Source organism: Enhydra lutris, unplaced genomic scaffold, assembly GCF_002288905.1.
Source record: "Enhydra lutris kenyoni isolate GAN:26980312 unplaced genomic scaffold, ASM228890v2 scaffoldscaffold6, whole genome shotgun sequence".
Classification (NCBI taxonomy): Eukaryota; Metazoa; Chordata; class Mammalia; order Carnivora; family Mustelidae; genus Enhydra; species Enhydra lutris.
Window position 1 is genome coordinate 22577243 of NW_019154090.1, and position 19906 is coordinate 22597148.

Genomic DNA, 19906 nt, shown 5'->3' on the forward strand with positions numbered 1-19906 from the left:
ATGTGAGAGCCGAACTTGGTCCTGAAGCATGACAAGTTTGCAAGGCAGAGAAGGGGAAGGAAAATTTCTCCCAGAGGGCGCAGCACGGAGTGAACGCCCAGAGTCGATGAGTTCGTAGTTCAAAGCCTGGAACGGAGAGAGGAGGGTGTGGCGGGAGGTAGGTTGGGGCTGCAAGAGATGAGAGGGCAAAGGGATCATGGGACAAAGATCCTCTGAAGGAAGGACACAAAGCAGAGGGGCCCAGACACTGTCGATCCTGGTGTCCCCCTCAGTGATGACGTTTCCTCTTCTCTTAGAGCTTCTGCTGCTCCCCTGAGACCCCGGGGCCAGATGGGTTTAGACCGCTGCCCCTTCCCCCAGCAAGCCCAGGCCCCGGGGAGAGGAGCCGGGTCAGAATCAGAAAGAACCATTGACTTTCAGACCGGGCTGCAGGTGAGTCCATAAGCACGTGCCTTCTGCAGGTGCCATGCAACACAGGGAGAGGAGGCGGGTAAGACCAGACCGCCTAGCATCACCTGACCTCGGGCAAGCGGGCAAGCGATGGGGTCACAGGGTTAACAGGGTTAAAATGCCAAGGAGTGCATGTTAGGGGTGAACCAAGATGGCAAACATGCGAGCACAGAACCATGCTTTCTGCGAGGGGCAGTCATGCAACACGAAACAGAGCTTCAGGCTGGCGGCTCGGTCTTCTCGCAGATGGCCCCGGGGCCCTCTGAACATGCAGTGCCCGCCGGGCCCAGGTATCCAGGATGCTCCACTGTACCTCAAACTGGGGCATATCTGGGGTGGCGCAGGCCCCTCGATCCGGGCTATCCTCGATGCCCCCAGACTCGTCTTCCTGGCCGAGGCCCCCCTTGTTGAGATCCCTGGAGAACACCAGGCCCTCGGTCTCCGAGTCACTTTTGTCTCGGTCAAGCTCAGGCAGGCTGCGGGAGAAGTCTTCGAAGGCGCTGCCATGGTAGTCACCAATGACCGTGAAGTCAACCTCAGCCTCCAGGCTCGACGTGGAGCTGACTGTGATGCTGGAGCACTTGCGCTCAATAGCCAAGTGGTTGTCCTTCAGGAACACCGCGTCCCTCTCCTGGTCCTGGTCCTCGTCTCCCGTGTCACTCTCTGGGGCCCTGGGACGAGGTGGTTTGACCTTCTCCTCTGAGCCCTCCCTTAGCCCTGCTCTCTATGGCCAGATAAAAAGCAAAGGAACAGAGGTGTGGGGTGGGAGGAGAGAGAGAGAAAGCAAGATGGTGAATGACAGAAGAAATCGTGGGGCCTTTCAATGTCTCAAATAGAAGAGCAGGTCAGGAAATGAAAAACACTCCCAGGAAGGGTCCTTGACATGACAACAAGCTTGAAAAACCCACAAAGTTCTCAAGAGTGGGGAATGCTCCTTTCCGAGGGTCTCCCGCTGATGGCCAAAGCAAGTACAAAGCAAACCTCCTGCCAGTTGGTTCTGGACAGGAAGCCCCATCCAAGGTCTGGATCTGGGAGCTTTTCAGAAGCGGCATCGTGTGCGAGGCAGGGATGGGAGCCTGGGCACAGGCCCATCCGTGCAGGTGGGCACCGAGAGACAAACCAAGGAGGGAGACCCAGGGATTTAGGGAAACCTGGGATGGGAAGGCAGGGAAGCTGGAGCCAAGAGCTTTGAGAAACAAAGAGGAAGCCAACATGGTTTGTCAATTCCACTGAGTCTCTGAGGGAGGGGGCGTATTGGCTATAGGGAAGAACAATATGGGTTAAGTCCTGGGAGCTGGGTGCTACAGCAGTTCAGCCCTGAGGTCCGGGTGGGCCGGCGGGCGGGGTGGAGGTTCTAGTCCCATCAGTGTAATTGACAACTGCAGGCCAAGGAAACGCTGGAGGGGAACCAGCAACTCTCGTCCCGCATACATACCTCTCAACTGGCCTGTCAGGGATTAACCACCACATGAACATTTTTGGCTGTTCCAGAACAGTCTTTTTAAAGCCCAATCTAACACCCATCAAATATATATACATGTATATATACATTTTTTTTTTTAAGTAGTTGGCTTCAGGTTCTAGAGATTCAGTGCACTTAGAGATTCACTTGCTAGACTTAGCTTCCATTTTAGCCAGTTTCTGGAAGGTTGAGAGGTGTGAGGACACATTCCAGACAAGCGAGAGTTGAGCTGCCACAGACGGCATTGCCAGAGCAGGTGGGAGTCGAAGGCAGCGATGCACCCTGGCCAGGCGGAGAGGACCAGGTTCATCAGGGCACCGGGGGGGCTGCAGAGACCTGAGGGCCCAAGGGGCTGGCGAATCTCAGGTGCCCCCCTTTTCCAGGGGGGTTGGCTGCTAAGCTGGTGATGGGCTTCTCTTCCCTGACTGCATCTCCGGATTTGTTCTGGATTAGAGAAGATAGTTAGTCTTAAGCAGGCAGAAAGGAACTTGGCAGTGGGACCAAGAGGGAGCCAGCACTGAAGGATGGAAACCTCTGGCCTGTCAGCTTCCCCAAGGCGGGAGAACCAGGGAAGGGAAAAGATGAAGGAAGATCGTTGGACAAGCCAAGCAAAACAGGTAGGAGCCCAGCAGGTGGGGGCAGCAAGGCAAAGCAAGTATGTAGTCGGCTGGCGGTGATGCCACTTTCTCCAGTGGGGGGGTGGGTGTGACCCTCTGGGCACCAGGTCACACCAAAAGCCGAGGGCCTTTGTGGCTAAGCTAACAGTGGCCAAGCAGATGAACCCGTCATTCCGCCCGGGCTACCCTCAGGCCCGTGTCGGGAAGAGAACTCATAGGAATGGACAAGCAGCCTCCGATCGCAGTGATGACGAGGGCCCCCAAAACATGCTTCTACAGAGCTACGGAGCATGCGGTCCGCTCCCCACAGTGGGGGGGGGGGCAGCGGCAGGGGCGGGGGCTCACGTGGCCAGTGCCCACGGTGGTTTCCTCCAGCGCAGTTTCGCAGCCCGAATCGGGGGACACAAGCTCAAGGTCCGTGCATCCTTCCTGGGCGGATGTGGTAGCCATGACCTCCCTGACGTGGCTGGCAGCCAGCGGCATCACTGAGGAATGGGTGGCCTTGGGGCCAGCGACGTCCCCTGGGGGCTGAAGCTGGACGAAGCCCAGGTCCAGAAGCTTGTTCCGCTGTTGCTCTACCTGACCCACGGAGGCCTCTGAAGACAACTCGTTTATGAGGGCCCTTGTTTCACTCTGACTTGCTCGGCGAGTTTCAGCTCCATGGGTCTCAAAGATCCGAATTTTGTTGGCCACTGAGGTCTTGCTGATATCTTCCAGGGAGCCCTCTTGGCCCGCAGCCTGGAAAGAGGTTATCTCCTTTGGCTTCCCTGAAGGGAACACCAACCCCAGGGGTACAGCCCCCTCGGCTCGTTCAGAGACAACTCTGGGCTTTCTGCTGGCAACGGGAGGCGCCCGGCGCTCACCTCCGTCTGAGGTCACGAACGGTCCTCCTCGGTCCTTGGGTTCTGGGCTCTCTTTAAGAGGATGGGCATGTTTGAGAAACACAGGGGACTCTTCTCCAAAAGGATCCCCAAGCTGCAGAGGCTCCCTTGACCCATGAGGGGCTGGACTTGGAGAAGTTTCCTCCGGAGCTGCCTGAACTTGAAAGGGACCAGGAGAGGCTGGGAGGGGAGCGAGCACTTCCATCTGAAGAAACACTGAGGCCTTTCTGTCCTCCACCAAGGGTTCTCCTGTTTGGATGTGGACCCAGCCCCGGTCTTGGGGCAGGAAGTTGCCTCTGCCTGGCTTAGCTGGCTTCCTGACATCATTAGGAGGGGTGGTCCGAGGAAGGGCGCAGGCTGGGAGGTCTGGGCGCAGAGCCTCTGCGCTGTGAAGTGTGTGGTCCTTCCATCCTGCTGGGGGACTGTTCTCAGCCTTTTCCACCAAATCTCCACCGCTGGGGGCCTCTTCCTCCATGCCTAGGTTAGATGCTGAGTAGCTGAATTCTCCTTCCACCCCCCGCCCAGCTTCTTCCCAGTCCTCAGCCCATGTCTGCCCCGGAGAAGGTCCCTTACCGAGCTGCTCAGCAAAGGCCTCCAGGCCACCTGGTCTTCTGCGGTTCCTGGGGGACCCTGCCCTTTCCTCTAAGGAAGGCTTGTGAGCTTCACCCTCTTGGTCCTTGTTCCTGCTGGAAGCTGCAGCAGAGCCCTGTGGGCTTGAGGAATTCAGCGCGGAGCTCTCTGCGAGCTCCAGCCTGGTCTCATCAACGGGAAGGGTGACCAGGCACTCTTCCCTTTCCTCCAGAGGCAGAGGGAGGACTTGGTCTTCAGAATCTTTCTCTCCATAGTTCAGATAGAAGCTCCTCTCTGCAAAGGAAGGTTCGGTTTCATCACTCGAGTCAGCTCTGGCTTCTGACTGGGTGGGGTCCAGCAGAAATGACTGGAGTCCTCCCTTGTCGGAGGCTGGAGAAGGGACATCGGCCTCTGCTGACCTGGTCCCTGACGCAGTGGGTCTTCCCCAAGTCTGGAACTCCTCCAGCTCCTTCCTCAGCTCCGTCTGGCCCTCCAGCTGACCACCTGAGATCCAGCGCTTCTTGATGGTGGCCTCCCCAGTGCCCACCCTCAACTGGGAGCCCCCCAAGAGGTTTTCTGCCAGGGCAGAGCCTGCAGCCAGAGAAGCCCCTCCTGGGCCTTTCCTGACGCAGGGGCCTTCCTCCCACACTGACTCAAAGTCTTCAGGGCTTGCAATCATTCTTCCTTGTTGCTGGGTCTTTGCTCTTCTAACTCCCACCATTTCTTCTGTGGCCACTTCGACTTTGAACTTGTCCACCAGGATGTCTACTTTGGAGAGTCTGCCATCAGCAAGGATATCTGCGAGGCCTGCCTTACTTTCTTCCCGCTGCGTGGTGGTCACTTTTAGGAGACTGAGTTCTTCTGGCCTAGTGTATTCTCTTTCTATAAATACCCAATGCTCTGAACCCTGTGTTTCAATTGGAGCAAGAAGAGTTAACATGAAATGTCAGGCACCTGAAGAACAGGTCCCTTTCTTCCTCTGCAAGAAGGACCAAAAGGTCAACATGTCCCCAGAACTGGCTGGGGGAGAGAAAGGTATGACAACGCCAGTTAGCCCCATCAAGGTTCCCCTTCCCATCAAGGCACCCAACAAATTATTTACAGACTCCCCTCAACCACTACCCCAAATTGGTAAGATGGGACGGGGGTCTCACGCCCTCCCCATGTTAATCATGGGACAATGGGAATCCATGGATGGGCCCGGACTCTTCCTCTTCCTCTTCCTCTCTTAATAATAAAACTGCCACTACCCGAGGTGAAAGTAACTTACAACACTTGGAATCTTTGAACGTTAGAGCAAAAACAACTCCTAAGACATCCTCTAGTCCAAGTTCCTCATTGTGCAAATGGGGAAACTGGAACTTGGAGAAGGTCAGTGACTTCCCCAAAGTCGAGTTAGTTCATGGCAGAGTCAGGAAAAGAGTGCCTGGGATCCTTGCTGACTTATCTCACGATCTAAGAATATGGATCCCAAACGCAGTCTCATGTCAAGAGGGGAGGCATTGAATTAAGTTCCACGAGCCACAGCCTGAAACCTGACTTCTCTTCAAGAGTTTCTGGGAAGGAAAGATATTAGAATGAAAAATGTCAAATGTCCAGCTGAAGAGGTCAGTGCCAGTCACCACAGTGGCTTGAACAGCTTGAGTTCTGTGGGCTTCATTCCCAAAGAGAGGAATACCAAGGCCTATTCTTGGAGAATTGTGACAAAATCCATGGGAAGAGTAGGAAAGGGCTGAGCAGAAGACATCACGGAAGGAAAAGTTCTGAAGGCCCAAGTGTCATCACTGGTCAAAAGCACCAACAAGAATGTAGCGCTGTCGACAAAGCAGCCTGTCGACAAAGCAGCCCTTTGTCTCTCCCAGAGCCCTTTAAACAGCACTGCAGGGGGAACAACAGACTTCAGAAGTGTTTAAAAAAAAAAAAAAAAAGAAGAAGAAGCCAGAAAGCCATTGGCATTCTAATCTTGCAGCGACAGAATACCGTCTTCACATAAAACTTCGATGGAAGTCCAATACGTAAGCCAGAGACAGGCTGCCATGTTGGAAGCTGGAGGCCTCGGCTGCCCCCGTGCCAAGGTACCACCCTCCTTTGAAATCCTTGCTCTGACTCCGGCCCCTTATGGCACAGATATGGAAACTGAGGCCTAGAAAAGGTAAGCACCGTGTCCAAGGCCAGAGAGTGAGCTGGGGGCAAAGGCAGGTCTAGAATCCAGTCTCTGAGTCCAAGTTCTGGGAAGTGCATCCCTGGTGAGATGTGCCAGAGGGACACCTCCACCGGAGGGGAAAGATGTAAATACCTGCGCTCTGACACCGATTATGACTTGGAGAGGCATCTGTCAGCTCCCATAAGATGTGAAGGATTGGGAAGGTTCAGGGAGCGCTGTAAACTCTCTTACCTCCACTCCCTCAATCCATGTTAGCAAAATCTCTATGGTTTTCAGGGAATCAAACCTCACTGAAAGAATCCTGCCAACAGGCAAGAGAGAGAAGAGGAAAGAGGAAAGCCCAGGCATAGGTTTTCTGGTATTTTACTTCAGGCTGCTAAGCCTCAGGACAACACCATTGAGCCCTCCCAGAGAGAAGTGCCTCGAGAGCCTGTAGAAGCCACGTCTCTTTTCTCTTCTACTGGCGAAGCAGGGGCCCTCAGCGGCTCCCGTCTCCACTTGTCCTGATGTCAGGAGTCTGGCAATGATGGTCAAAGATGGTCAAGGAGACCCCTTCTGGAATATGCTTGCCCCAAGTCTAACTAGAAACTAGTGGCTTAGAAGGTAGGCTGAGTGGGGTGGGAACTAGTCTGGTATAGAAAGAAAGACTCCACAGGAAGAAAAAAGGAAACATGTACTTCTATTTAGTTAATTTGTGCCAGACAATGCTAGCCCTTTGTCTAAGGTGATTAAATGTAATCCAAATGGCAACTTGTGAAGCAGGTACTATTGTCCTTATTTCCAAAGGGGAAACTGAGGTTCGCAGAGCAATCACCATTGCACAGATCACAGAGTGTGTGGTAAGGGAAGAAGATGCTCTGCTTTTAACAAGTGAAAATCCTGAAGAGAAAAAAAGACTGAACAAAAGAGAGAAAACCTCCACTGGCGCCAAGGCCCTGGTGAGGGGGCTGCACCTGCCCCTGGGGGCTGGCTGGTCTGAAAGCCATCCTGACCCCCTTTCCAGGATGGGAGATGGGATGATAATCTGCTAGCCCTGCTTCGGTCCCCTGAGCCCGAGGACCTTCAGAACCTGCGCAGAGCGCCCCCTGCCATCAGCCGGAGGTACTGCAGCAAGGAGAGGAAGCTGGAGGAGGACGCAGACCAGTTCTGTCCACACGCAAGCCTCCAAAAGCAGAAAAGTCTCCAGCCAGCCGATTCTGCGGATTCTGGACTATTCAGTCACCACCTGGGGCTCTGGGTCACATTCTGGGCCCTGTTCTTTACAGAAGACACCCCGAAGAGGGGAGGCAGGACAAGGAGCCCTCTAGAAACCACACCCTGGGAAAAACATCTTTTGAAGAAAGCAGTGTTCAGGGGGAGGGGAGGTGCTGAACTCTGGAGGAGGATGCCAGGCGGGAGGATGCCCGGCGGATCTCTGGGCAGCAGCGGGCACAGCGAGGCCCACGGACAGGTACTTCAGAAGGGCAGATTTTAATTCAATATGAAAACTTCCCAGTAGGGACTGAAGACAAATTGGTTCCTTGTGAAGAACCACAAGAGCGCCCTCTGTGGGAGGCGCTGGAAGGACAATTTGCAGGGATGCTGAAGAAGGGTGCTTGTTGCCCCCTATCACTGCCCCTCCCCACCACAATGAGTCCGGGCAACTGTCCTTTGCTCTAGGAGCATCTCTGTGCTCTGGGGTCTCACTATTTCCCTAACCCTGGGAGGCTACTGACTCCTGTCCAACTCCTCTCAAGAGAGAGCGCTGATGGTTGATTTTTACATTGAGGAAAAATTGAGTAGACCTGTGATTTCTGTCTTACCACTTATGTCACTGACTCATGTCTCTTTTATGGTTTTGGCACATTTTCAGCAGCTAGAAAATTTTTCCATGGGAATTAAAAAAGGGAGATGCCCTCATACATACTATGCATAACACGGAGGTTCAGATCTCAGGGAGAAGGAAGTTCCACCCAGATGGTCTGTCAGCACTGTCTAATCGTGACAGCCCCTGAGCTGTTGGCACAGAGGGAGATGCAGCCCTCCATCCCTGGGCCTAGATTCTAGGCCTAGCAACACAGCAAGTCCCAAGAGCCCTCTTCCGGCTGCTGTCCAGGGTGCAGAAGTAATGCCTTCCTCGTTAGAACGCTGGCCTGACCAGCATCTCTTCAACCCCAAGGAAGCTCCTTAGAACAAGATGCCCACTTTTGCCTGCCTGTCAAGAGGAGTTTGGAGAAGACAAAGGTGAAGGATGAATGTAGGACTGTTCCCTACAGAGCCACTGTTAGACCTCACCCAGGCGTCAAAACAGAGAAAAGACCCCAGGGGAGAAGGCATTTAGGTGCGATGACCCCTGATCTCAAGCTTAGATGTTAGAACCTGCCTCTAAAGTCAGGAGGGCCCAAGAGAAGATCATTCCAGCCTCCCCTTTGAAGCCAGAGCCAGACTCATAATGCCCTGTCTTTCCAGAATATGATATCAGTCCTGATTCCTGAGAAACAATGGATGAGGGAGGGGCCGGCCCTTTATGGATCCCTGGCATGGGGACAGTTGTTTGTCACAGCATGGGGATACAAGGGCTACCCACTGCTCGACCTGCATGGCAGAGCCTGGTCCACCCCCCTTCACCCCAGAGAAGGGGGTCTCTTTGAGACCATTAGGGTCGCTGTGTGTGGGTGGGGAAGTGCTGACAGTAACCTCAGGAGACGCTGCGAGGCTTTTCTGAGTGAACACTTCCCAGCCTGTGGCCGTCCCAGGCTCAGGTGCCAAGTTCTGTGGAGAGGTGTCCTGGGTCCTCCGGGACTGCAGGGGAGGCCCGGGGCCGGAGGGAAGGGAAGAGGGAGGAAGGGAAGGAGAGACAGAGAAAGGAAGAAAGGGAGAGAGAGGAGCAGGAGAGACACACACACACACAGAGCCCGTAAATAGCCCAGCTTTGTAAATCCCACACCCTTGGAGTTTGTGGCTTAGGTCAGAAAGCAGCCAGTGGGACAAGAGAGAGAAGAGTTGCCCCTTGTGGCCCCTTAAGGGAGGGAGGCCCACGGTCAGCTGCCAGCCAGCACCGTGCCTTTGGACTCTTCTCTCCCTGCCCTCGCTCAAGAGGGCGCAGAAACACACCACTTTCGTTCAAGAGGCTCTCAATCAGGAGGCCGAGGAGCCATACCATTCAGACTCCGATTCCAAGTCTGCCCTGGGTATTTTTGGTTTAGGCAATGGTTCAATCCTGCAATTGGGCTCTTAGCCCCTCAAAAAGGCATCTTTGAAATGAAAACCCGGTTTGGCAAATGGGAACTTTTCTTGAAAGTTTGGAGTCCTGGGCACCTGGGTGGATCAGTTGGTTAGGCGTCTGCCTTCAGCTCAGGTCATGATCCTGGGGCCCTAGGATCGAGCCCCACATTGGGCTCCCTGCTCAGCAGGGTGTCTGTTTCTCCCTCTGCTCCTCCTCCTGCTCATGCATTCTTGCTCTCGCTCTCAAATAAGTAAAATCTTTAAAACAACAACAAAAAAAGTTCGGAGTCCTTATTTTGATTTAAGTTCCTACTGTTTTCCCCTTGGCTCAGATGAGGCCCAACAATATAAGAGAAAGCCACTAGTACCTCTGATGACACATCCCTGCAGGAGAGCCCCCTTCCAGCCCAATCGGGGATTCCAGTCACCATCAGCAATGCCCCATGACTGTACAGCACTTTCTGGTTTATAAAGTGCTTTTATACCCATCATTTCACTCAGCCTTCCCAGCAATCCTATGCAATGGCAATTCTGGTCTCCCCTTAGACGGGCTGACTAGCAGCGAGGCTCAGAGAGGTGATATCCCTCATCTAAGAAGCCAGTCCAGTTTTTGTCTACAGCTTCTCCCCATCTCCCAAATCTTCAAGGGCCTCTAAATGCCAGTGGGGCCTGTAACCAGTCAAATGGCCCATAGCTCCAAGGTGAGCTCCTAAACCAGAATTCTTTCCAGCAGTGGACTACACCTCTTGGGGTAACAGTGAGGGGCAAGTGTTGAAACAGACCCCACCTTTGAATAAGACCCATCTTCTAGCAGTTCCAGCTATGACCAGCAGGTGGGGCACACTCCCAAGTCAGGCTCCTCGGAGGCACCGGAAGCGTCCCAGCCCAGCTCCCCAGGGCTCATCCTGCCCTTCTCTACAGGAGTCCCACGGTTTCAAAAGCCTCTGCATCCCTCCTCAGCCCCAACCAGGCCACTCTGGTTAAGACTCCCAGGGCAGGAGGAGTGGGGCCCGTACCCAAGAGGAATGGACCGGCCCTCATGGCCCAGTCCAGAGTGCCAGGGGTGACCCCAGAGGCCCTCAACAGAAGCAGGTTGGCCCTCCTTCCAGCATTGGACTTAAAGGCCCTCAAAGAATCCCTGGTGATTTTGTGAATCACCAGCCAGTGAAACTAACACAGCAGCCTCCCCCGGTGAGGCCCTGTTATCCAGCATCAATCAAATGTTCACTTATTAGATCAGGACTGCATCACCAAATTTCAAAGCATTCCAAGGGCAGTACGTACACAGCTGACTCTATCCTGGTCTTCCCATGATTTGGTCTTGCTCCCAGCAGCTGTGATGTAACAGCAAATACAATGGCCAGGATACAAGGAAAGCAGGTTCTGGCCCCTCTTCTACCAGCTGACAATGAACAAGTATATTCCCATTCTGGGCCTCAGTGCCCCATCTGTAAAGTGATGAGCTCAAACCAAGTAGGTTCTGAGGGTCCTTCCAACTTTAAAAGGTGTTCTGGGGGGCACCTGGATGGCTCAGTCGGTTGAGCATCTGACTCATGATTTTGGCCCAGGTCATGATCTCAAGATTGTAGGATCAAGCCCCGTGTCAAGCTCCCTGCTCAGCGTGGAGTCTGTTTGTCCCTCTCCCTTTGCTCCTGCCCTCACTCATGTTCTCTCTCTCTCTCTCTCTCTCTCTCTAATAAATAAATAAATAAAATCTTTACAAAAGAAAAAAGCGATTCGTATTTGAAATAACCCTTCTTTGTGAGTCCCAGGACTCTCACAATGAACCATCAAACCCCTGTTGAGCATCTAGGCCCTCTACCAGCTCCTCTGTGTTTGATCTCCCTGGGTCCTCACAACATTCCCACAAGGTCAGTACTTCCATTATCTCTGCCTAATGGGATGCTCAGAGAAATACAGTAATAAGCTCAGAGTCACCCAGCTAGCAGGAATCAGCGCCAGAATTCAAACCCAGGTGGTGAAAGTCTAGATCAGTTGGGTTTGAGACAAGTAAGCAGCAGTGCTAGAGAGAAAACACCGAAGTATAAATGGGGGTAAATACTTGCCAAGATTTAGCACTGCTAAAAATAATAGCTTGGAATTATAAATACAGGAATTCTCATGATCCTATCTTTATCTCTTTTGCATTTGAGAAAACACCCCATGCTTTCCACTCCGAAAGGCAGGTGGGTGTGGGATCCTTTTCTGAAGCAAGAGGTGCAGGTCTGATTTTCTTGGAGGATCTGTTCCCCTCTAGTGGGCTCTGAGGATTCTTCCAGCAGGGAACCACCCCCTCTCACACACACATATCCCACCATCTGTGTTTTCACAACAGGCACTAAAGGATCTGGTTACTGGATACAACAGCTGGGATTCCCAAAGTTTAGGGTGCACGAGAATCGTCTGGGGGCATTTGTTTAAAATGCTGATCCCAGGGCTCTAGCTCCAAATATTCTGATTCTGTTCGTCAGACTTGGGGCCTGTCTAATCAACAGAACCTGCTTTTCTAGCCCCCCACCCCACCCCACCCCATCATCCCCTCATGCAGCAACTGGGGGAGGCATACACATGGGAGGAGGAGTGTAAGCTGGAGTACAGAGCAACCTTCCCGACCCTCTTTACCTGAAGCCCTTGTTGAGGGGTTCAGGGTGAGACCTACCTCGTTGACTTTCTCAGGGGTGCCCTTGGGGGAGGGGGAGGCGGGCGAGGAGGGCAGCCTGCGCTCCCGCTCCCAGTCTCGGTCCCGGTGGACCAGCTTGCTGTTGGGCTCCTTCAGGGTCCGTTTGAGCTCGTTGATGCTGGCCTGGTGCTTGAGCAAGACATCCTCTGGCTTGTCTAGGAACTAGGGGTGGATGGAGAGGGCAGTGTGTGTTAGAGGAACAGCTCTGAGCAGGGGATGGTAAGCGTGGCCATCGCTGCCCTACATCAGCGAGGTGATTCCCGTCCGTGAGTCCTTCTCACCCTCACTGCACCCCAGGAGCCAAGCAGTGCAGAGATGATTAAGCCCCAACAGGTGCTCAAAGCACTTAAGGTTAGACAGAGGAACGAGAAGCAATTAGGATTAAGAAGAGGTTTCCAGGCAAGCATCACCTTTTCTTTCCCCCTTGCCTAGCTTCTGGCCTCAGAACCCCCAAGGTAACCCAAATCCCCTAAAATTAGGTGAGTTCCCTCTGGTGCTGTGTGTCCCATCTCAACTGGGCATGGAGGTGACTTCCTTCTGGTTACAACCAAGGCACAGGGAGAACTGGCCCACCCTGTTCGCTGGGCTGCTGTGGCCCACTCCCTGACTTCCGGGGTCCTGGTCCCTGTGCTTAGCAGGATCCCCAGTCTAGGCCCCTGTCAGCCCGAGAGGTGAGCTTCTCAGATACTCCTAAAGCCAGGGATCCCCAGAAAAATGAGCCCTGCTCCCACACAGGAGCCAGGAAAAGACGGATTTCAGCACCATCTATGGTGAGCTACTACCTTTCCTAATCACCCAGGGTCCTGTGGACACCTTGTGATACCAACTCCTCATGGGGAAACAGAGTGAGCTGTGGCCAGAGGCAGGGGTGCCGCAGGGCCTTTAGGAGGGCAGGAGAAATGGAGACCTGGAAAGAGAGAGGTAAATCCCAGAGCTGAGCCCAGGATAGCGGGAGTCAGGGGCATGTCCCCCATTAAACTACCAAGTCCGAGCTCAAGCCAATGCAGCAGGACAGAGTGACCCCCTCCAGGTCAGGTGAGGAGCAGCCTGCTTCTGCGGGCTGTTGGCTCAAGCGCCTTTATCTGCAAGGCTGTTGGAGTCCCGGCAACTCAACTCAGGACAAGAAGTGGACCATCTCCGCTTGTTATAAAGTCAAATCGGCAGACTCCGGAAGAAGTGCCCAGAAGGCAAGCTTGCTCTTGGAAAGGCTGAAATCTTCCCCTGGCTTATCTCTGGCACCCGCAGATCCACCATGAGACGTGTGAGTTACCTCGGGGAGGAGACTGATGCCACCGAAGCCTTGCTTTCCCTCCAGACACGTGTCTGTACTTCCCATGTCCCCTCCTGAGTGGGACGGCCTTACAACAAGGTTGGAGAAGTCGGACGGATCGAGTTTGCACAAGGGGGTAGGTTTGAGCTGTAATGGACCCAAGATATGGCTTGTGACCTTCTAGCCTGACCCTGTCACGCGGCCTCTGGGCGCTCGCAGTGTTCTCGGAGGTGAGAGAGAGCAGTGGAACCCTGGGATCCTTGATTAGGGTTAAGGGCTTTGGGGAAAGCTAGTCCAAATGCCTTGCTGTGCAGATGGGGGGCTGGGGCCCAAGGGGGCTTACCCACGACCCTCAAAGGGTCAGGCTGAAACCCAGCTCAAGTGATGCCAAGGCCAAGCCCTTAGGTCCCAGCTCTTGGTCTTTTCCCTCAGGCCCAAGAGACCAGCGTCTCTGGCAGCGAAGGTGCAGAAAAGAGCTGGGGACTGTGCGAAAGGGAAGAAGTTGCTAATGCTGAGAAGTAAGTTGAGAGAAGCCACCAGGAAGAGGAGGAGGAGAGGGAGGAGGAAAGAAGAGGCTCTCCCTGCTGAAGCAGCAGGCCCCACCCAGAGGGAGGGACAGCTGGAGCTTGAGAAGAGGCAGAAGCATTCGGAGCTTCCTCCCTGCCCCCCACCCAGCACGCCCACTCCCACATCAGTTGCCAGGAGATACAAAAAGAAGCTTGGGGTGAGGTCAGGGAGGACACAGATGAGTGGAGGCATGACCAAACGTGATGTGGGGAGGAGATGAGTGAGTCTAAGGAAGGGTTTGGGGGGGGCAGGGGAGATGAGACCAATAAAAGCACGGAATGGCCTGGAAGAGCTGATGGACACTGGTGGGATGGGAAGGAAGCATGGGGTGGTGGGAAGAGGCAGAGTGGGAAGCTGGTTAGAGGGAGGGAGGGGGAGGAGGGCAGGGGAACCAGTTGGCCAGGGGGTGGGGTCTGAGGGGGAGCTATGTAGATGTGGGTGGGGGGAGTCAGGGTGGTTGGGGAGGGGGGCAGGGGAAGGGAGGGGCCTTAGAGGAGAAGGAGCAGAGGCAAAGCTGAAGCTGAGATGGTGCAGAATATGGGCCTGGGATGGACTATGGGATGGTGACAAATGAGCTGGGGATGTGAATGGCTGGGTAAGTGGTGACAGGTCCCATGCAGTACCTCCTGCTTGTGTCTCGGCGTGGTTTCCTGCTCCAGCTAGCGAGATGCGGGAGGAGGAGAAGGAACCAGCAGGGTCAGTAGAACAAATGGATTAGAGGCACCGCGCTGGCCCGGTATGGTGCAGCAGGTAGCCCACAGGGCTCTCTCCCAGGGAGCAGAGGCCAGGGAAGCTGGTGACCACCCGCGGGGCAGTGAGGTAGACAGAAAGGGCAGGGTGGGAGGCAGGGAGAGAGCCCGTGGAGGTGAAGAAGGGGGCTGGGGGACCGTGGGCAAAGCAGACAGTCACACTCAGTAGAAGGGACATGAGGGCTCTGGGTACTCATGCCTCCACTGTCAGCCCATGTGTTCAGGAGCCTGTGCTCCAAGCGGCAACTGCCCGATGGGAACATGCTACACCTGTATGTGCCCCCGCCCGTGTGTGTGCCCACTGCGTGCACATCTGGGTACACGACCCCTCCTGTAAGAGGGGTCTACAACTGTGAGCAAATGCATGCTAGTGAAACCATGTGTCCCCACGTGAGTGTGTGTACAGGTATGTGGGGAATGCATGGGGCAGCAGGAGGGGACACACCTGAACCTCATCCTTGTGAGGGCCCACAGAGACACCCGGTCATGCTCTGGGGAGGAAGGGGTCCGTGCAGACCCAGATCACAGTCAAAGGGACAAATTAAGAGTGGGCAAGAGGACACTGGAGTCCTCTAGGGGTCAAAGTGTCCCCGTGGGGAAGCAGGATAAAAAGAGGGCAAGAATGCAGGGAGAGCAGCACGCCTACCACCCACCATGAGGGGCTGTTGATGTATTGGGCAAGGCCCTTCCTGTGGTGCAGCCTGGAACAAGGGTGCTCTCCCACCGCTGGGAATACCTCAAGGCCAAGGCCGAGGCTAGACCCCGAATTAGCCTCCTAATCCCAGGTCAGAGGGTCTGAGAAAGCCAGGCTCCTACCTTTAGCTCCTTGATCTTGGTGGGGGTCCTGACCTCTCCCTCCTCGGCCTCTGACCGCCTGCCCCCAGACTCGCCATCTTCCTCCTGCTTGTCACCATCAGGTCCCGTATCGTGATTCTCGCTGACTGAGGCTGGGTGGGAGAACTCCGCTAAAATGGACAGAGATGGCCGGGTAGCTGAGTAAGACCTCTCCCAGGGGGACAGACAAGGAGCCAGGCTTGCCACCCGCCCAACCATGGCTGAAGTGGGGCATCCTCGACACATTAGGGATCAGGAGCCAGCACACAGAGAGGGGAGGAAGCCTTGTCCAGGTCACACAGTTACCTCCCAGCCCCGGATCCCCTCCTGACTTCTACAGCACCAGAGCCCAAGTTCAAACCTCAAATCCACCACTTCTGGGCTGTGTGACCTTCAGTAAGTTACACAACCTCTCTGGGCCTCAGTTTCCTCATCTATAAACAATACCTACTTTAGGCAGCTGGGGGAGGAAGGAATAAGCTCCATGTATATAAATACTTAGAAGAGAGACTGGCACAGAGCAAGCCAATTCAATCAGTGCTGGTCCACAAATGGTGAGGTTTTTGTCATGGTGGCTGTGATGGACACTTGCTTGACCATTATGTAGCAGTGAAAGCTAAAGTTCTGAGATTTGCAAATAATTTAGCCTCTTTCTAAATCAGGGGAAGTTCAAGGGGACTCCTGCAATATTTATAAATCAGGGGAAATTCAAGGGGACTCCTTCTCAACTACTGGCATTCCAAAGTAGTTCTCTGAATAGGAAAGAAGGGATGGAATGATGGGCTTTACACTAGGCACTGGGCATAACCCAGACTATGCCCATGGATTATGTCTTGGTGGGGAAAAAAAATGGCTGGAAAACACTGAATTCAAATGACCAGAACACAGATTATCCTTGGGTTTGGCCTAGATTAAAAGAGAATAATTAACCTATCTATTCATATATATTCACTCGGCAAAGTTCCCTTTTCTGCACATTATTTCATTTGATCCACATGATCCTTTGTGTTGATGGCTAGAATGGGAATCCTTATCCTCATTTTACAAAGGATAATATGAGACTCTGAGAGAGGAAAGGTCCCACTGATGACCTTTCAGTGACTTAAGACAAAGACCCAGGTCTCCTGGCTTAGAGCCCAGACTTCTGGTCCTCCCTGGATGAGCCTCACCAGCTCTAGACGAATCCTTGTGACCCTGCACAATCTGGGCTTCATTTAGGCCCTGAAGAGTAAGGGAAGCTGCAGGGGAGAATAGAGAGCCTGTACTTTCCCTTCACACAAATCTTAGCTCTCAGCCTTGTGCCCACTTAAGAAGAAAAGGAGCTTCCTCAGCCTCAAATGAACCTTTGCAAAACTGCATGTTCTCTGAACATAGTCAAAGAATCCTGGGACAGGTCTCACCTTCATACTGCAGGCAAAGTATCAGACTCTCCTGACCACCTGGAAAACTCCTACATATCCTTCAAAACCCTGCCCAGTTGTCACCTTCTCTGCAAAGCCCCTTCTGCCCTCCTAGACAGAATTAATCTCTCTCTCCTCATGGCTGCTCTGTATTCTGCACATACTTCTCCCATGGCTTGAATCGCCGTAAATGCTTACAAACCTACCATTCTATGAGCTCCTCAAAGGAAACTTATTCCAATACTCAGAAAATATTTGTTGGGCAGAACTAACTTGCCTGGAGGCCTGCCCCCATGTGTTCTGGGAGTATCCACTGTTCCCCCATGTAAGTCCCCACCTCTTACCTTAAGCTACCTCTACAAACCCAAGAATAATCATAAACTATAATTAGGTATAATTTGTTAAGGTCCTTCTATGTGCCAGGAACTTTTTTGGGGTGTTAGAGAGGTGTTATCATGCCTAGTTCTCTCTGTAACACAGCAAAGTCAGCATTATTTATTTGCAGAAGAAGAAACAGGTACAGGGAAAGTTTAGCTACTTGAGACCTCCCCTCCGTTCACGTGTGGATATTTAAGGACCACTTCCTGGTCTGCAGAGCAGCTTGTGAGTATGAAGGCTGGGATTTGAACTCAGATGTGCCTAACGGAATCTCCCTATTGCCCATGTGGCTTCTGAACCTCTCCTACAAACTCCGGTGTGCACAGCCCAGGGGAGGGTCCTGGGCCCTGAGTGCCGAGGCAGGTCTGGGCCAAGGCCTGGGAATCTTCAGGTTTAACCAGCTCACCCGTGACTATGTTTTGAGAAGCCCTGGTCGGCTTGCTACAGGACAATGTAGGGCCAGTTCTCGTTGATATTAAGGGTACCTGTCAGCTCAACAGAGATGAGGGCCATGGAGAACAGCATGTGGCTGGATGTCCATCAGTTCACTGGAACCAAAAGAATGACCAGGAACAACAAACCCTCAGCCTCCGGTCAGAAAGGCCTCACTAGCTCCAAACTGTAGTGACCATATACCATTCTCCTGATATGATGACAATCTGTGACTCACTAAGCACCAAAAGGAGAGGGCCCAGAAACCCATATGGCTGAACCTGGGACCCCAAGAGGCCACGACTCAGGGAAGTTGCAGGCGTCCAGAGAGTGGCAATGTCACGTTCTAGTGGGAGAGATGCCATAGACTGGGCGAGACCGCCTGGGGACAACAGTGCTCCTGGGCCACCGGGCCTGGTGCAAATCAACCAGTGAGGTGTCCACCACTTTCTCCGTTCATCCCATGGAAGCTGGCACGCCCCCTCTTCCCACTAAACATCCCCCTTATCCACCTCCAGTCTGGGGCGTACCTCCATCAAGACTGCGGGACATGGTGTACCGTTTGCTGGAGGAACGCTCGAAGAAGGGTGCGGGCCGGTCAATGAGGGCGCTGGCCTGGCGGGTCTGTGCCTGAGTCCTCCCACTATATCGGAACTTGGAGCCCATCACCAGGAAACCCTTGGGCGGGGGCTCAGGTGACACCAGCCTGCAGTGGAGGGAGGAAGGGAATTAGACCTGGGCTGCCAGGCCCAAGGCTGGACCACAGCTGGCCTTTTAGCCCACTGTCCTACCAGCTACAACTCGAAGTGACCCACAAAAGGAGAAACTTGGGGAGGGGGGATTTCCTGGAGTCCCTCCCTCCTAGCTCCTTCTCCCGCTTCCCCGTCACAGAGCTTCCATGTATACGCACGGCCTCTGCCCCGCCCCCAAGGCCCCACCCCAGGGCCCCACCGCAGGGGCAGGCTCACCGGAAGAATGTGTGATGCTCTATGCAGACCTTCCACAGTCTCTTGGCTGACCGGTGGTTTGGGAGCTTAAAGCCAATTGTGCTCTCAAACTGCTCATACTGCAAAACCAAGGAGAGCGGGTTAGAAGCAAGGCCGGGGCTCTCTCACCACTGGTCCATCTTTTCTGAACTCTTCTCGGGCATGTGTGACTTAAGGCGGTTTATTCATTTATTCATTTATTTCTTCAATAAAGTGGTCTGAGCCCTTACTTGGCAACAGGTCCAGTGCTAAGCAGCAGAGCACCATGGTGACCAACACGGAAGATTCTCAGGGACTGAGAAGGGGTGCTCTGATAATAAATTAGTAAACAAGATCATTTCGGACACTGATAAGGGGGCCTGAAGGGAACGAACAGAGAATGCCTGGGCAGGTGCGGGGGTCAGGATCTGTCTTAGGGTGATCGGGGGATGCTCTCTAAACAGGTGATCTCTGAGCAGACATCTGAAGGGTAGGGAAGGAGCCAGCTATATGAGAAGGCAGGGAAGACAATTTCAGGTAGAGGGAACCTCAAAAGCAAAAGCCGGAGGCAAGAAAGAGCTTGGCTCATCCTGGGAAGTCAGAAGGCCGGAGACCTGAAGCCGAGTGGGCATGGAACAGAGATCCGTGGGAGAGGCAGCTGGCCACACGCGGGGTCTGGACGGTAGCCCACGAGCCAGAGAGCTCTTGAAAGGTCTAAGGCAGGAGTGGGAGTGGGGGATAGTGATCTGATTCTGTCAGACATGATCTGATGGAAGGGACTTTGAAGCTCTCCTTAGCAGTTACGAGAAAAATGGCCTGATAGGACAATGGAGGCAGGGGGATCCGGGAGAGGCACCTCGGAGAAAGGCAGGTGACAGATGGTGGCGTTGGCAGCTGGGGCAGTGGAGGAAGACAGAAGCAGATGGGTTTGCGTTTCTTCTAGAGGTACAAACCAATGGACTTTCTGATGGGTGAGATGTGGAGGCTGGACATACATGTCTGCATGTGCGGTCGTGTGTTTTGGCATGTGTACGTACTTGGATACTGCATGTAAGCAGATAACGGACATGAGTGTACAGGTAATCGCTGATCTGTGTAACCTGAACATATGTGGTTATTCTCCTAGGTGTGCTTCCATGTGTGTGTCTGTGTATGTTATACGTGCAGTGCATGTGTGTAGGCCCACAGCTAAGGCATGAAGTCTATGTAGAGAGCCGCAGAAAGAGGAGTGCTCTCCCCTTACCCAGTACCCTAGCAACCCTCTCCATGGAGCCTAAGTAGGA

The 19906-nt window shown here is 53.7% G+C and overlaps 1 protein-coding gene across 2 annotated transcripts in view; it reads right to left on the reverse strand.

Moving 5' to 3' along the window:
- Nucleotides 1-19906, reverse strand: part of LOC111141413 (erythrocyte membrane protein band 4.1 like 1) — a 104335-nt gene that overhangs the window by 18579 nt on the left and 65850 nt on the right. Inside the window, exons 10-15 of one of the 2 annotated variants that reach the window (XM_022493941.1) lie at nucleotides 18627-18724; nucleotides 18189-18364; nucleotides 15431-15579; nucleotides 14489-14524; nucleotides 12008-12190; nucleotides 764-1174 (exon numbers count right to left, since the gene is read on the reverse strand). In XM_022493941.1, coding sequence (XP_022349649.1) covers nucleotides 764-1174; nucleotides 12008-12190; nucleotides 14489-14524; nucleotides 15431-15579; nucleotides 18189-18364; nucleotides 18627-18724 — 1053 coding nt within the window. The remainder of the gene's footprint in view (nucleotides 1-763; nucleotides 1175-12007; nucleotides 12191-14488; nucleotides 14525-15430; nucleotides 15580-18188; nucleotides 18365-18626; nucleotides 18725-19906) is intronic. The other variant, XM_022493940.1, reaches the window with a different exon arrangement.